The sequence below is a fragment of the Sminthopsis crassicaudata genome, chromosome 1 (assembly GCF_048593235.1).
Source record: "Sminthopsis crassicaudata isolate SCR6 chromosome 1, ASM4859323v1, whole genome shotgun sequence".
In the NCBI taxonomy this organism is placed as follows: domain Eukaryota; kingdom Metazoa; phylum Chordata; class Mammalia; order Dasyuromorphia; family Dasyuridae; genus Sminthopsis; species Sminthopsis crassicaudata.
The window spans coordinates 7841607-7859528 of record NC_133617.1 but is presented as its reverse complement, the minus strand read 5'-3'; the positions used below and the strand labels follow the sequence as shown (position 1 = coordinate 7859528).

Sequence of the window (17922 nt, the reverse complement as noted above, 5' to 3'; positions counted from 1 at the left end):
TAGATTGAATCTCTCACCTGCTGGCTGCCAAAGGTAGCACCCACCCCACTGAGCTTATCAGCTTTGGTGAAAGAGCCATCATCCCTTGGAGTTCTGTCCTTCCCCTTTCACATGGTTGGGTCAGTTTTGTTTTCTTTCTTGGAAGGTGAAAAGGCTGATCCCAGAATTACAGTTATACAGTGGACCCATGTGCCTCCCTCTGAACAGTATTCTGAGGGGCTCTGAACAAGTTAGCATGTCTGCCTGGCAAGCTAAAAGGCTAAGAAGTCTATCCCTTTTGTGTGACTCTAGGCAAGTCACTTAACCTCAATTGCTTCAGGAAAAAAAAGTCTATCCCTGTGAAATTAGGGTGCTTCAGGTAGGACAGAATTCCTTTGTTGTACTGAGCAGAAGAACTCTCCTTTGAAAACAGCCTGGTGTTCTCAACCTAAGGAATTCTATTGACTTTACAAAAGGTCCTTTTAGGCTATACTTAAGTATTTTTTTTTTTTTGGTGGAATTGTAATGCTCTCTCCAAAATGTAATGTTCTCTTGTTGGGTTTTCTTGGGGTCTCTGGGAGCAGCCTTTGTTTCAGTTCAGTATTCACCACAAGTGCAGCCAGGGATTAAAGTCCAAATCCTTTGTCTCCTTCAAAGTCTGTCTCCTTTCCTAGGGCCCGATTGACTTTCTTATAGTCCAGATCCTTTATTATCTCCTTCCTGGGGCTGGGCAGCTTTCAGGAGAGCCTTTCAGTCTGGCCTTGGTCTTAGAAGGGGAAGTGTAAGAGTCCAGGCCAGCCACCAGGAAGATCAAATTGAATTTCTCCCCTTGGTTCTGAGAGCTTACACTCCTGCTGCCTGTCCTTTGCCTTCTCTGCAAAGGTCTCTAGCTCTCTCTGAATCTCCTGGCTGAGGATTTTAGCTTATATGCTCTACACTGAGTGTAAACCAATCATTCTATCTCTAGGAAACCATTATTTGTTATAGGATTAAATCAAACATACTGAACCATGCTAAACTAGATAACTATTGTCTATCAATTCCACGTAGTACCTTGTAAGCATCCTTTGTTTCAAATTCAGAGTTCTGTCCCACAACATCTCCCGCTTTCTTTTGTTTTTAGAACATAGGAGGTTATGCTCTGTTCTCAAGGAGGTGAGAACCTTAAAAAAGGTGATCATGCCTCCCCTGACTGCTCAAAAAAAGGGGTGAAAACAACAAAAAAGGAGGTGATCAGACCCTCTCTGACATCTCAGGAAGGGAGATGAAAACCCCAAAGGAAATGGGAAATCAAATCAGATTAGTGGGTTTCTGAAGCGGCTCACTTGAAATAAGGTATACATAATATCAACATTGGAGGTATTACACATAATTACATAAATTACATAAACACATAGCAATATAACACAGGCTAGTAGTGATGTAACAAATAACATGAATCAGCATGAGGAATTATACATGTCTATAAGTCCTAGAAATAGTCCAAAAGGAATCTATTGTCCAATGATTCCTGCTGGTTTTAAATTTCTTTAACAGTCTCATTATCAGCCATGCTCTTTCAGTGTCAGATGTTTCAGCCATGCTCTTTCAGTGTCAGATGTTTTTTAGGTCTTCTTTGTTTCAAGGTTTTTCTCTTTTTCTGTCTCTCTCCAGGTGCTCACTGGCACCTATGTGATTCCTTCTCCATCTGTACAAATACAAGCAAACCATTTTTCCCAAGCAGTTAACTTATCTAGTCCCTTCTAGTTACCACTTTCTAGATTTCTAGATCACCTGGCAATTACATTGGAGCTGCTCGCACTGGACATTGCCCTTCTGTTGGGTTATAAAAACTGTCTGCCAGAGCCAGTGCATCTTTATCAAAAATTTAAAAATTAATGGTATAGAGAACTAAATATAGACGTTCTCTAGGGTTAGCTGTGGCTCCCCCTTTCTTTGGTTTTTGGAAGAATGTCTTAATGTCTGTTTCTTCTCTCTACTATTGCCTGTCCTTGAGGATTAAAAGGTATGCCAGTGGTGTGTAAAATCTTATACTGTGCACAAAAGTGTGCAAAATGTTTAGCAGTACATGAAGGTTCATTATCTGCTTTTATTGCTTGTGGCACACCCATAATTGCAAGTGCTTGCATAAGGAATTCAGCGACCACTTGGGCTGTCTCTTTTGCTGTTGGTATTGCAAAAGTGAATCCTGAAAAGGTGTCTACCACAACATGGATAAAAGATGACGACCAAGAGATTTATAATGGGTCACATCCATTTGCCAGATTTCATTGGGTCTCAAACCACGAGGGTTCTTCCCTGGAGGGAGCATAGGAGCGTGGAAAAGAAGGCAAGCTGTACAGTTTTCTACTATGCTCCTAGCTTCCTCCTTTGTTATCCCAAATTGTAAATGTAAAGCTCAAGCAGCCTGATAATATTTACAATGAGATCCTAGGGCTTCCTGAAATAAAGGAGTATTGGCCAACATAGTTAAAAGGCTATCTGCCTTTGAATTTCCATCAAAAATAGGACTTGGAAATCTTACTTGTATGCTTTCTCACTTGCTCTTGAAGTTCCTTAAAGAGCTGATATATATTGGAAGCTACAAATTTTACTTGGGCTGTGGCAATTCTTTGTACCACACCTACTGAATAGGCCAAATCAGATATTATATTTAAATCTCCTGGATGAGAAGTAAGAGCTAGCATGCATGCATACAACTCATTCTGCTGAGGGGACTGATAAGGAGTTCTGACTACTCTCTTTATGGTTAAATCATGAGAGTATACAGCAGAACCAAGGGGATGTGTACTGTACCGTTTTTAAAAGTTCAATCATCTGCTCTCAAGTTACAATTAAACCTTGTAACCCAGGAGTATTATTATAGCTTAATATCTAACCTGAATATTGGCTTCCATTATTATACACTTCCAGGTTACCATAGGTCCTGCTACAGCAGTCACAATTTGTAGGAAGTTGTCTGAAGTAAGGTGGCACACTAAGGTGACTGTCAATCTCCTTTTATCCCTGTTATTTTCATGGTCTCTGCCAGTACATGGCACTCTGCACAGGGTGGACCAAATGAAATGTATATGGGACAATGTTCAGGCTATTTAGTGTACTTTCCAACTTGATGCAGTCTGGAAGTCTCTTCCTGAATGTGCGAATACATTATTTCCCTAAATTCACAGATGCCAATGTGCAGGCTGTTACCCCAGGAAATCCAGGGGACATGGTGTACTTGAAATCTTGGGAGGCTCAAGGTACTGAACTCTGAGTATAAACTTAAAAGGACCATATAGGTTCATTCTGATCACTCCAACTTCAATTAAAGTCAAAGGCAGTGCCAGCTAGACTCATGCTTCTAGAATTAAAAATGCTCCTCCTGTTATATCTTCTCCCTCAGACATTCTAGTGAATCCAGAGGACCTGAAACTATTGTTCCACAAGATTCATGGAAACTACTGGAAAGAGAAGAGTAAACTTACCTGTTTTTGTTGCTATCCTATCATTCTGTCCAAGTTAATTGGTTTCTCTTTCCCCAAAAATTATCTTCTTATTGGTGTCTTTGCTAAATTCCTTTATATCAGCAGCAGAATAAATCTTTGCCCCTTAACTTGGAGACAGAGTCTGCACTTCTTTTGTCACACTCATAACATCATCCTGAGACTCTAATACTGTTGGGAGTTCTTCCACTTCAACAACACGGTTGTTGTAGATGTCAAATATTGGTCTTTGGTCATGCTGAAGAATTCACAATGGCCTTTCTCTATGGCAAAAAGGTAGGTTTATTTAGGAGAAAAGGTCACAGACCAAATAAAGGGGTACAGCAGTCACCAGGAGTGGGAAATATGACATGGATTTGGGAGCGTAATAGGAGTACCAAGGAAAGTAATTTGGCAGAATCCATTAAAAGTCAGGACTCAGCTTTTATGAAATGAGTACTCCACTGAATGGTAGGCTGAATCCACAGAGGGATTTAGCACCCTAAAATGGGTAGTTAGCTACAAGGCACATTAAGGGGGTGAGGAAAGAACACACCAGTGACGGGGGAAGGGTGACAAGACAGGAGAAGGCAGAAGGCAGTGATGTGCTAGCCCAAAAGGGGTTCTTCAAAGATGGCATAGACCATGGACAATGTTAAAGGGGAAAATTTAATCTCAAGAGTTTGACATAACTTGGATTTCTGATTGGACACAGTAAGGCAGGGCTCCCTAGGACCTCCACAGAGATTGGGACCTTAAGGTTAAACTGATCTCCACCACAGCCCTACCTTGCTTACCTCAGGGAAAATAGTCCAACAAAAACAGCTGACTATCAGATACATAATCTGCTAGTCAGGGATAACCAAATTACTAATTCAATAGTGAATAGATCACTCCTCAGTTCTATCTCTAGGCCATCAAATTAGCATATCAGTGACAAGAATAACTGGATCAATTTGTCTTGTTTCTTTGCTAAATCATTTTCGAATTTAGCTGCTTCAATGGGCATTACAATAAGAAATTTTGCTCCTTGCTTTGAAGATGGGTTCAAGAATGCAAATTCTTTTGAGATACCTTGTGACACTGGTCTGTGAATTTTTGGGGTCTCCATTTTGAATCTCCACATGGCCAGAAGAAACCTGAGACAAGAAGACAAAATCCAGTCAAGAATTCAGCCATGAGGGCTCTCAAAGAAAAATGGAGGAGAGAAGCAGGAGAGAAGGAAAAGGGTCTGGGAGAAAAATATTCCCAAATGGCTTTGTCGAGGAGTCAGGGACGCTGAAGTCACAGGAATGTTCCAGATAGACAGCTGAGAAAGTATCTTGAGGTCTAATTAGCAGCTGGTAGAGCTTAGGCTTGGAGCCCCTAAAAGGGAAATGGAGATATGGAGGCACATGTGTGAAACCTGATGGGAGCCAGCCGAAGAGTTAGGGATTCTGATAAAGGGCAGCAGGAAAGAGTTTGGGTAAATGGGTCCAAAAAAGGGATCTTTGGGAGCAGGAAGAAGGGACTCATGGATCCTAAAAAGTGAACACATCTTAGGTCAGGACACCTAAATCTCTAACCAAGAGGTAGTGACAAGGAGATGGGACACCTGGGTGTTGATAGGAAGGCTGAAAGCAGGACTCCCACATTCCTATGGGCACTCCGAAATCTGGCAAAGTGCGAGCCAAAGTAAATCCAGAAATGGTGAGCCAGGAAGTGTGGGCAGTTTGGGAATCTGGAAAGATTTAGAGGTGGGAATTGATAAATGGTCAAAGGATATGAACAATTTTCAGATGAAGAAATTGAAACTATTTCTACTCACATGAAAAGATGCTCCAAATCACTATTGATCAGAGAAATGCAAATCAAGACAATTCTGAGATACCACTACACACTTCTCAGATTCGCCAAGATGACAAGAAAAGACAATGACAAATGTGGGAGGGGATGAGGGAAACATTGTTGGTGGAACTGTGAATGGATCCAACCATTCTGCAGAGCAATTTGGAACTATGCTCAAAAAGTTATCAAACTGTGTTTAATAACCCAGCAGTGTTTCTACTGGGCTTCTATCCCAAAGAGATATTAAAGAAAGAAAAGGAACCCACATGCACAAAAATGTTTGTGGCAGCCCTTTTTGAAGTGTCAAGAAACTGGAAACTGAATGGATGCCCATCAGTTGGAGAATGGCTGAATAAGTTGTGGTATATGAATGTGATGGAATATTATTGTTCTGCAAGAAATGATCAGCAGGAGGATTTTAGAGAGACCTGGAGAGACTTACATGAACTGATGCGAAGTGAAATCAGTAGAACCAATGGAACATTGTATACAGCAACAAGAAGACTATATAATGATCAATTCTGATGGACATGGCTTTTTTCAACAATAAGATGATTCAAGCCAGTTCCAACTATTCAATAATGAAGAGATAATAACCCTAACCCAGAGAGAGGACTATGGGAAATGAGTGTGGACCACAACATAGCATTTCTCTTTTTATTATTGTTTGATGGCATTTTTATTTTCTTTCTAACATTTGTTTGTTTTTTTCCTTCTTGATTTAATTTTTCTTGTGCAGCAAGGTAACTATATAAATATGTATACATATATTAGATTTAACACATATTTTAACATATTGAACATGTATTGGACTACCTGCCATCTAGGGGAAGGGGTGAGAGGAAGGAGAGGAAAATTTGGAACAGAAGGTTTTGTAAGAGTCAATGTTGAAAAAGTACCCATGTGTATGTTTTGTAAATAAAAAGCTATAATAAAATAAAATAAAAGAGAAAAAAGAAAAGAAAAGATTTAGAGATGGGGAGCCCATCCAGTAGCCAGTCTACAACCACAAAATGTGGCAGACTTAGGCAACACTCACCATGACATTAGTTGTGAATAAGAGCCAATGGCCAAGGAAAGCAGCAGAACCCAGGAAATTCTTTGTTCTCAAATAGCACAGATTCCATCAGTGATTTGTCTTGGATTACAAGTGATTTGGATTTAAGTGAGACAGATCTGGACCAAGTCATCAGCCTCACTCTATCCTTTAGTCATCTGAGCCCAGTGGCAAAAGATAGACCAAGACAATTGGTGAAAGCCCCCAATTCTGCCTAATGTATAAACCTATTGAGAGTGACAGATTGTAGGGTCACAGAGTTGTGGTGTGTTATTGTTAGCCCAGTTAATTTTTTGTCTACTTGGTATCATCTTTGGCAGTTGTCTCTCCCCATCTGTGAAGGGAGTTGCATGTTGGCTTATCAAAGCATTTTCTGAAATTTCTTGGTGTCCTTTGTGAGTTAATTGACATTGCTCAAATTGCATATAATGGAATTGTAGGACAAGAAGCAAAAATGAGCTGGCCACATGGTAAGGAAGAGTGTTGATGGATGTGAGAATGCTGACCAAGTACCCTTCAGATAGTACGACAAAGTAAGAAAGGACACCATCATATGGGATGGCTCCTCTGTGAATTTACATAAAACAGTGGCAAGAATTAAAGGATGGATACATAGATATGCATCTACATTGTTGGAGGGAATTTCAATTTGAAGAGATCACTGATCAGGCTTTCTGAGTATTTCAAGAGGCATTATATATATAGTTTCTCTTCATTTTGCTCATTTCAATTTATCTCCATTCATTTACATATCCCTATGCTTCTCTGAATTCTTCCTATGGACTCCATCTCTTGGCACAATAATGCAATATGTTTATTATCACAAATTGTTTAAACATTCTTTTTTTTTTCCCCTGAGGCATTTGGGGTTAAGTGACTTGCCCAGGGTCACACAGCTAGGTATTAAGTATCTAAGGTCATATTTGAACTCAGGTCTTCCTGACTTCAAGGCTGGTGCTCTATCCACTGCGCCACCTAGCTGCCCCTTGTTTAGACATTCTACAATAAAAGAGCACCTTTTTTTTTCTCAGACCTGTTTTTTTGTTGTTGTTGTTTTTTTGCTACCAAAAGAAGAAATTTTAAGAAGCCACTACAACACATATTTTAGTGTACCTAGAACCTTTCTTTCCCTCACTTCCTTAGATTTTATGCCTTGAAGCAGGGTCTCTGTGTCTAAGTATAGACATTTAAACACTTTTCAATAAATCCTAATACCAAATAGCTTTACAGAACACTTGGATCACTTGGTAGTTACATACATTGTAGTGCTGTGCCTCTAATTCTATAACCTCAAGACTATTTCCAGCTTTTGAAGTCAACTCTATCAGTTTGATGGATGTAAACTGAAATCTCAGAGATGAAATTGTTCATTCTTAAAAAGCATTTTAAGAAAACATATTTTCTGCCTAAATAAATATGACAAGAAACCTATTTCACTATCTGCACAGAAAGAATTGTTGATTTAGGAATGATGTGCAAGTTTCTTAATTCAACAAAGCTCTAGCAAACTTTTGGTTGCTGAGTCTCCAAATTGCCAATCATACCAAGAAAGTTTAGTGACATCACCTGAATTATTAGCCCTAATCTGAAGCTGAGGACACAGGAATTTATGATGTTGAAGGCTTAGGTTCATCTTGAAGTTCCTCTTTGGCTTCTCAAAGGGTTTAGAGTTTGAAGAGACCCTACCCTAGTCAGAACGCACTGTTAAATTAGTCTCCCAAGGCCCCAGAGGTACAGAAACAAAATTTCAACCCATGTCACCTGACACAAAAATAATGACTTTTCTATTCCACTGGGAAGGCTGTCAAATAGGTGACCAGATAGAAAAGAAGGCTCCAATATGCCTAAAAAGCCATCTGCTATCCCTAGGCATCTTTAATGTTCCCATCCTATAGGATTATATCAAAAGAACCTACATATGGAAGGCAACAGTAGCACATCACCTCTGATTTTTCTCTAATTAATTTTCCTTCTCATTTTATTGCCTTTATATTTTGTCACAGATCTAGCAAAAAAAAATTAGATTTTTATATAAAACCCTTTCCATATTAGTTAGTTTATAAGATTTCTCTCCAGTGTAGATTCTCTGATGTCCAGTAAGAGTTACCCTCATTGTAAAAAGCCTTTCCACATTGCTTACATTTATAAGGTTTCTCTCCAGTGTGGATTCTCTAATGAACAATAAGAGCTCCCTTTTTTCTATAAGCCTTTCCAAATTGGTTACATTCATAAGGTGTCTTTCAAAGAGTAATCCTTTTCTGTAAAAGCCTTTCCACACTAATTACATTTATAAGGTTTCCCTTTAGTATGGATTTTCTGATGTCCAATAAACTTACCCCTCCATGTAAAAACTTTTCCACATTGGGTACATTTATAAGGATTGTCTCCAGTGTGGTTCCTCTAATGTAAAATAAGGTTTCCCTGTTTTGTTAAAGTCTTTCCACATTGGTTTCATTCATAAAATTTCTCTCCAATATGGATGCTCTGATGTCCACTAAGAGTTCTCCTTTCTCTAAATGACTTTCCACATTGGTTACATTTATAAGATTTCTTTCCAGTGTGGCTTCTCTGATGTCCAGTAAGAGTTCCTCTTTGAGTAAAGGTCTTTCCACAATGATTACATTTATAAGGTTTCTCTCCAGTGTGGATTCTTTGATGTACAGTAAGAGCTTCCCTTTTTATAAAAGCCTTTCCACACTTGTTACATTCATAAGGTTTCTCTCCAGTGTGGATTCTCTGATGTGCACTAAGAGCTTCCTTTTTTGCAAAACCTTTTCCACATTGGTTACATTCAAAAGGTTTCTCTCCAGTGTGGATGCTCTGATGTCCAATAAGAGTTCTTCTTTCTGTAAAAGCCTTTCCACACTGGTTACATTTATAAGGTTTCTCGCCAGTGTGAGTTCTCTGATGTACTATAAGAGCTCCCTTTTGCCTAAAAGTCTTTCCACATTGGTTACATTCATAAGGTTTCTCTCCAGTATGGATTCTCAGGTGTTCAGTAAGGGTTCCCCTTTCTGTAAAAGCTTTTCCACATTGGTCACATTTATAAGGTTTCTCTCCCGTGTGGATTCTCAGATGTCCAGTAAGAGTTCCTCTTTGTGTAAAAGCCTTTCCACATTGATTACATTTATAAGGTTTCTCTCCAGTATGGATTCTTCGATGTACTGTAAGAGCTGTCCTTTTTGTAAAAGCCTTTCCACACTGGTTACATTTATAAGGTTTTTCTCCAGTGTGTATTCTCTGATGTACAGTAAGAGATTCCCTTTTTGTAAAAGCCTTTCCACACTGGTTACATTTATAAGGTTTCTCTCCAGTGTGGATTCTCTGATGAACAGTAAGAGAGTCCTTTTCTGTAAAAGCCTTTTCACACTGGTTACATTTATAAGGTTTCTCTCCAGTGTGGATTCTCTGATGTACAATAAGAGCTCCTTTTTGCCTAAAAGTCTTCCCACAATGGCTACATTCATAAGGTTTTTCTCCAGTGTGGATTCTCCGATGTACAATAAGAGCACCCTTTTCTCGATAATCCTTTCCACAATGGTTACATTTGTAAGGTTTTTCTCCAGTATGGATTCTCTGATGTACAATAAGGACTTCCCTTTTAGTAAAAGTCTTTCCACATTGGTTACATTGATAAGGTTTCTCTCCAGTGTGGATTTTTTGATGCACAATGAGAACTTTCTTTTTTGTAAAAGCTTTTCCACATTGCTTACATTCATAAGGTTTCTCTCCAGTGTTAATTCTATCATGTCTAGTAATAGTCCCTCTTTTTGTGAAAGTCTTTCCTCTTTGCTTATGCTCATAAGATTTCTCTGCAATGTGGATTTTCTCATATTTATCACAGATCTCTTTCTGTGATAAAGGAACATCATTGACGAATCTTGGCTTGAGAGATTCTATCACAAAAGGTCTTAGCTCTGTAGTACTTTCCTTAATGTCAAGTATAATCTCTTTTTCTGAAAAAAAAAAAAAAAAAAAAAAAAAGACAACAATAAATCGAATACAGACACCACACATATGCACTAACACACATATGTATATTTATATCCCCTTACCCCCATCAGAAGAGAAACTTAGTTATTTCCTATTTCCCCAGTTAAAAGAAAAATCTTTAATGAACAGAATTCATCATTTAAAAATTCCATTAGCTCATATCCCAAGGATGATTGAATTTCTAATGAGCTTCACACACAAAATACTGGATCCTCACAGTAAATCTTCAACAACACAGAAAGTGACCTCATTCTCACTATGTGGACAGATTAGGCCATCAGCCTAATTGACCCAAACCTCAGCAGCTGACACTAGAATTCATATCTTGTGAATGACCATGCATTGCCTATAGTAATTTGCAAAGTATCTCCACTCAATTTTTCTCTTAAGCTTTCATTGTCTCCACATTTTGGGGATCACTTTCAACTTTATTTTGTGTTACATTATCTGAGGTCACATTCAGAATATTAATACTATTTTTGGGGTATTTTATCTGAGGCCTAAGTGATTTTGTTCTGAAGCATTATTTTTTTTATTGAGGTAGCCATTACTTTTTTTATTTAAAAATATATATATCATCACATGCCCCTGAATATCTATTTAAAAAACACATTTTTTTTTTTTTTGGCTGAGCCAATTGGGGTTAAGTGACTTGCTCAGGGTCACACAGCTAGGAAGTGTTAAGTGTCTGAGGCCAGATTTGAACTCAGGTCTTCCTGACTTCAGAGTTGGTGTTCCATCTACTCTGCCACCTAGCTAACTCTAACAAACACAAACACAATTTTTAAAGAAATGAATGAAATTATCCACATCTGAAAAATATATCTCATACAGAAAATTGAGTTAATCATTGTGAGACACAGAAGCCTATTGCACTTCTTTCCTCTTTGGACATTAATAAGCCTCTTGAAGAATTGAGACCATGACCCAAAGAATTTTGACCCCAAAATTTCTGTGCTATATTTCTCACAGTGCCCATTCGCAAAATACATCTACCTTGACAACAACTATCTTTCTGCACTGATTTCATATTATCATGATATAAATACGTTGCTTTATGAGATCATGCAGTCATTACAGCAAACTCTGAGGGCTTCTAAGTGCAACATCATTCAGTTTCTCAACTTGGCACAAAATTGCTTCAAAATTCCAGGAATGTTGGACATTGAGGTACAAATGGCCACAAGCCTGAAAAGATGCTCAGTGGCCATCTCTCACTGCACCAGAACTATTCTCTCATTCATGAGTTACCTAGTAATCAGATCTTATCAAACCTCTAATCAGGAAATCAAGTTGTTATCTGGCTTTCCATTCTTGCAGCAATGCTGGCAGGCTATTTGAAAACCATGGTCACACAGTAGAAGCCACCATGAAATCATCATGGAAGACCAAAACCTTTCTATAAAACTGACCTTGATGATCCAGTTATTGAAATGGGAAAGCTATTTGCAAATTTGAATTTATCCACTATTTATATTACTCAGTTCTTCTATGTAACATTTTCTCAAAGGACTTGGTTACCAATGTGGGTTGGTCATTCAGTAAAGTTGCAGTAATAGTGTTGTTATTTTATCAGTGGTAGAAAAAACAAAGTAATCCCTGAAAAAATCCTTTCATTTTAAAGGTTATTTTGCATATTAAACATTATTTAAAAGAGAGGGGAAAAAACCCATAAAGCAATATTTGCAACTGATTTTTGAGTATATCTGCCATTTAATACAATATTTGTCATAAGCCAAATGGATATAGATATATAAGTCTCTTTAATTAACAAATAATTTTGACTGGTTAGTGTCCTTTTTGCAATTTCAGGAGGATCCTTGGCCTCAAAACCCAAACAAAGACTTCTCAGAAGATGATGTATGATCATCGAAAGGGACCTACAAAGCCATAGAGTACAACTCACTCATTTTATATACGGGAAACTAAAATTCAGTGACTAGGCCCTAACCCTGCCACTACCCAAAAAAATCTGAAAAAGCATTCCAAGGCTTGTCTTTTTGCCCCAAACGTAATGGTTAACTCCTAGAAAGTTCTTGTAACTCCAGTATCCAGATTTTCACCTCACTCACCTGGAGAGCATCTCCTGAGGCCTTCTTGGTCCAGCATCCATGGTGCTTCCCTTTGCTCAAAATAAGAGATTACATCTTCTCTGAGAACTGGAAGTCCTGGGCATGGAAATCAGTTAGAGATGAAGGAGATAAGCTTGAAATTTACTTTTCCTTAGAGAAAGGGGTGAAGAGCCAGATCTGTTCCATTTTAAGATTCATTAGATTACATTGAAAAATATGTGTCTGTGGTCATACATTATTACTTGTAATGCTAGTAACTTATACTAGTACTTGCCACAACATCCTCTTGTACAACCTCTTCTAAGAAAGAGCCAAATGTTCTTTCGTCCACTTCCTATCCTATTAGAATCCATTGCAGCAGAACTTTCTGACTGCATACTTGAATAAAAAAGGTTACTTGGTCTGAGCAGCCTCAAGCCAAATCAAGAGGGACCTTAGTCTAGGCACCTCTTCTTTATAAATGGAGAGATTCATTCCTTAGTTTCCCTTATCTAGAAATTAAAGGGAGCCAGGAGTGCATTGGAGAGAAACATGGGCATAGAGTCAGGTATACTCAAGTTTAAATTAAGCCATAGACAATTACTAGCTGTTTAGCCCTTGGGAAATAAATTAAATTCTTTCCTTATCCAACTCTTAATTGGGGATAACAATGTCACCTTACTTGGAAAGTTAATATGTTAAACCAAAAGAATATTATTATTTTATCTTTACCCAGATGCAAACGGCATTTTTCTTCATTTGTGCTCTCTTTTTAATGGGAGTACTTAGCCTAGGGAAAATTACTTATTTGCTGGAATTTCTTAAACACAAGGCACAGCTCTTGGCAAAAAGCAGGTGAAAAGAAATGCTCATTCCCTTCCATTTCTTTCCCATTCCAAATTCTACCTCTGGAATTTGAGGGCAATAGGAAGGAAGATTAAGGGCAAACTTCATGAACTAGGGACAAGGTGCTTGGGGCTACAAACTGATGGCTATGAAAAGAATATTCCAAATACTAGAATCATCCCAAAGAGCAACAGGTTGTGAGGAAAAGATGCCTGAGCCATTTTCAAAGCTTAGGCAGTCAAATCCATGTCCAGGTAGAAGTCAGACAAAATAACCTCTGAAATGTATTCCATGTTTGAGAAGATTCCATGGTGATTTGATCTTTGACTTAAAGTTTCCTAGAATTGGTACAAGATAGCTTCAGGAGCAACAAGAGGCACCCTCAAGTTTCTACAATTTAAAGACATGAAGGAGGAGCCTGTTGCATGGATACAGCAGACTAGCACTTTCCCCTTTCTAAATGACATCTCTGTCAAATCCTGTACCCTAGGGAATGAAGATATTCCCTTTGACTGCAAATACAGAGTTACCCAAGGAAATATCCTTACCCAGGGACAGCAGGTTCTGGGCATTCTCCAGCATGACCCCCTTGTACAAGTCCTTCTGAGGAGAGTCCAAGAGACTCCACTCCTCCTGGGTAAAGTCCACAGCCACATCCCTGAATGTCACCAATACCTAAAGCATGAAATATCATGAAATACAAAGCTAAAAAATACTTGAAAATGAAAAACTCCAAACTTCTCCAATTTACAGCAGGAAACTGAAGCACAGAGAAGGGATTTGCACAAAGGTCATACAATTTTAAATGTCAGAGTCATAAAATTGAGTTAAGAAGCTGACAAATGGATCACAGAGGGGAGAGAATGGCCAGATATAAGAATATCCTGATAGTTGGGATAGGTCATCTATATTTCCAACCTGCTTCATGTAACACCATGCTTTTGTTTAATGTTCTTGGATTCTGAGGGTTTTCTACTTCCTTTTTTTCCCCATTTTCATCATAATCATAGAATGATTTTATCTGACATTCTGATATTTATTCTCTATTGTGCTCTACCCTACATGTAAAATTGCTGTTCCATTTTTCATCATTTTGATTTCTTCTTTAAAAAAATCTAATTAATGGCCTGATATGGGCTTCGAGCTTACTCTCTGCCCATGTCAGGAAGAACACAATCTGATGTTGTCAGTCACAACCAAGTCCCAGATTATGCTGTTTGCATAGAGTGATTGTGAGAATAGCACTCTTCATCAACCTCCATTGTCTAGCCCTCAAATTTCTGGGCATCTTTAAATAACCTTTGAGATCTTGATTAGCAGGTTTTAGGTCTGGGACCTGGTCTGCCATGGACATTCCATGTGACTTCTTTGATCCCTCCTTCTGAGCTACCAAATATTTGCCTGGTACTTCCCTCTGCTCTCTTAAGAAATCCCCAAGGTTATATTTCTCCTATAAAAGATGTAGCCCTGATGAAGATCTTTGCTAAATCCCTTTCAGATCAAAGTCCACAATGGCATCCTGTGTCTCCCTCCTCATTGTGCCTTCCCTTTAATGGTATCTTTGAAGTTAATTTAATTAACTCTCCTCAGTTTGCTAAACTCTTTACATATCAAGGCTGCGGGCCAATGGAATATTCAGGCATATCGCTTCACTGATTCTTCCAAATTATTTTTCTTGGGAAATAATTGCTCTCCCAGTGTTGTTCTCTATTTTCCATACCTGGCTGTTATTTTATCTCTTAAATTTGTCTGTAATCTCTTCTAAATAAACTTAACTTTTGGCAAAGAAAATGGCTATTGTGAATTTGTCATCTGCCTATTTCTAACGAGGAATTGCTACCCTGATCTCATCATGGTTTATGAGTAATCCATATTTCACTTTTCATTTTCTTTAGTTCACTTTTGAATACTAAAGAATGTATTGCTTTTTTACACTGTTTAAGATTCCCAAGGATTGCTCCATCTTTCCCTTCTCTAGGGTCCCTTGAGTCCCTTTCTTCATCTCTAGTATGGGTTCTCACCAAACAGGGGCATATCTTACAGATGGATAACAGACCTCTGATTCCTTACCTCCCCAACAAGAGAAGCTATCCAAAACCTCATTCTTTATAAGCACCCCACAGTCCCCCTTTACCAATGTGAAGTGGGGTTAATGAACTCTCAACCTGCTTTGAAGGAGAAAGCTCACTTGTTGTGCCACAGTCTCCTTGAGCTGTTCTACCTCAGTTTCCCTGCATTAGTTTCCCTCATTGTCCTGACTGAGTTTCCATGAATTGTTCTTATCTCAGTTTCCTTAACTACTCTGCCTCAGTCCCCTAAGTCGTAAAACCCCCCTGGTTCATTAAGACTGAGGACCATTTGCTCTAAGGTTATAAATTGTCAATGGGACATGAGGAGCAGATCAGACTTCCTGACTCCTAGCTCCTTCAGAATTTCTGACACTGCCCCTCTAAGACATTCCAAAAGATAAGACTATCATGGATACTTCACTGACATCTTTACTTCTGTTACTCAAACATCCTGACTCTGGCTTTTAGTAAAAATAACTTCCCCCCCATCCTGATTTTCCCACTCTTTTTCCTTCCCTTTGTCTGAAGAGCTATAAAAGTGTTTAACATTCCCCCATTCATTACTGGATACTTTGAGACGAGAGTCCTGTCCAGTCAATTAAACTCTCCAATCAATAAAATATTAAAAAAAAAACTCTCTAATCTCTATCTTGCCTCAGTTTCTCCGGCATTACACAGTTACCTCCTCATTACTCACTGGCTCTACTTTGGGACTTTTCTGGCTGAGCTTTCCACTCTGTCTTTAAATTGAGGGCCTCCTTCCCACCCAGATGCCTTTCTTTTGTGAATTGCCAAGAGGATAGAGAACTTACTCTTCCCAAAGAAAATAAAAGAGAATAGGCAGGGAAGGAAAATACACAAAAGTGAAGACAGCCTGGGGAAAGTGAAGTAAACTACAATTAACATTCAAAGACCATCTGTCCCTTGCTGAAGGCAAATGTACTGAAGGAAAAAGACAGCATGCATATGGACTTAAATCCTAAAGATGACAGGTTCCCCAGAAAGACACAACTGGTTAAAAAAATGGACCCAATCATGAAGGAAATTCTGGACAAAGAAAATGAAATTCCAATGGGAAGAATCCACAGATCACCCACAGAAAAACCAAACCCAGAGCTCAAAAACAAAACCCAGGGCTACAAATTCCCAGGCTGGCAGGGGTCACCTTTAACCATTCAATTCAGAAGGAAATGATCCTACAAACCATGAGATAGGCCTTCTCATACAATGGAACTGACTAAGTTTGAACAAGTGTAAGACAAATGCAAACCAAGGAGATAAGGGGAAAGAATGGAAGAATGCGTTCCAGAGAGCACTGGAGCCGAGGGTGCAGTCCAGGATGACCTAGCCTGCAGATGGGAGCTGAAAAATAAGGGACAAAAAGTAGATCTTCCACATAAATGGGGAATCTAATATCCAATAAAGGAGACAGAGAAGTAGGGGTCAGATAGTAGGAGGAAAGCCAGAAGAGCGTTATGTCCTAAAAACTTAAAGAAGAGAGAATCATAGAGGAGAGAATGATCAATAGTGTGAAAGGCTGGAGCACAGGAAAGGAAAATGGGGATTGAGGAGATGAGCTCCAAGGTTTTGGAAAGAGAAGACTACCTGGGGAGTGGGGGAGGAAGGTGGAAAGGCTAAAAAAGTGCAGAAAGGAAGGAGGCTTGACTTAGGAAGTAGGAGGGGGTTCCTTCCACTGATGAATATTCTTAGAGGAAATAAGAGATTTCACCTCAGACTTAGGGGTTTTGTACCTGAAAAGCCAAGATTGAGATTTCTAGGAGAATGGGAAAAAAGATAAAAGAACATGAGGGGTAAATATCAAGTGTCAATGTACCCAGCTATGGAGCCATGTTCTCTCTGACAGCTGCTGTGATACACACTATTCTGAAAAGAAGGAACCATGGGAAAGAGGAATTATTGGGATTAACCTAAAGCCAGTGGCAGAAAGCATCTAGAAGGCAGAGCTCAGAATGGATTCCTTGGAGGCTGTTGACTGTATAAAGGGTACAAGGAAAAGAAAAGGACCAGAGGAGTAAAGGGGCTATGATCCAGAGAATGAGAAACTAGGTAAAACAGAAAGGGAACTTGTACAATGAGGGGAAGGAGAGAAATCCTTCTGGGAAAGGGGAAAAAATAGATGAAATTTAAAAACTAATGAACAGGACAAGTCAAAGGGCAAGAAAGGAAGGGAAACTACAAGAGAACAAAAAGGGGAAAGGAGATGAAAAAATATATGAGATGAAAGCAGAAGAGATGAACAAATGTTTAAAGAACTGGAGGTAAAAGACTTATGGTATGTTCTAAATGGAGAAACAGAGGAATACACATATTTCTTTGTCACATATGGAAGTTCTACAAAAATTAATCACTGGGATACAGAGATTCTGCGCACAAATGTAAAAAAGGTAAAAATATCCATATATCCGTTCATTCTGTAATGAAGTGGCAATGAAAATTAGTTCAGACATCACCAACAAAAGATACAAACCTAAATGCAGTTTTACCAGTGACATGTTAAGTAATGACTGAGAGAACAGATTTCAGAAGTTCTAATTTTGCAAAAGAATATGAGAACAATTAAATAATATTCCCAAATTTCTGGGATTCACCTAAAGTAATCCCAGAGGGGAACACAG

At 38.7% G+C, this 17922-nt stretch overlaps 1 protein-coding gene across 3 annotated transcripts in view; it reads right to left on the bottom strand.

The window, feature by feature from the left end:
- Positions 1-1300: 1300 nt before the first annotated feature.
- Positions 1301-17922, bottom strand: part of LOC141556761 (uncharacterized) — a 30365-nt gene continuing 13743 nt past the window's right edge. The window contains exons 3-8 of one of the 3 annotated variants that reach the window (XR_012486635.1): positions 13766-13892; positions 12393-12488; positions 8664-10283; positions 4518-4582; positions 3447-3727; positions 1301-1666 (exon numbers count right to left, since the gene is read on the bottom strand). Coding sequence is in view for 1 of the 3 variants with exons in the window: in XM_074291483.1 (XP_074147584.1) it covers positions 8779-10283; positions 12393-12488; positions 13766-13892 (1728 nt within the window). In the remaining 2 variants the exon portion in view is untranslated. The other 2 variants (XR_012486636.1, XM_074291483.1) reach the window with 2 other exon arrangements.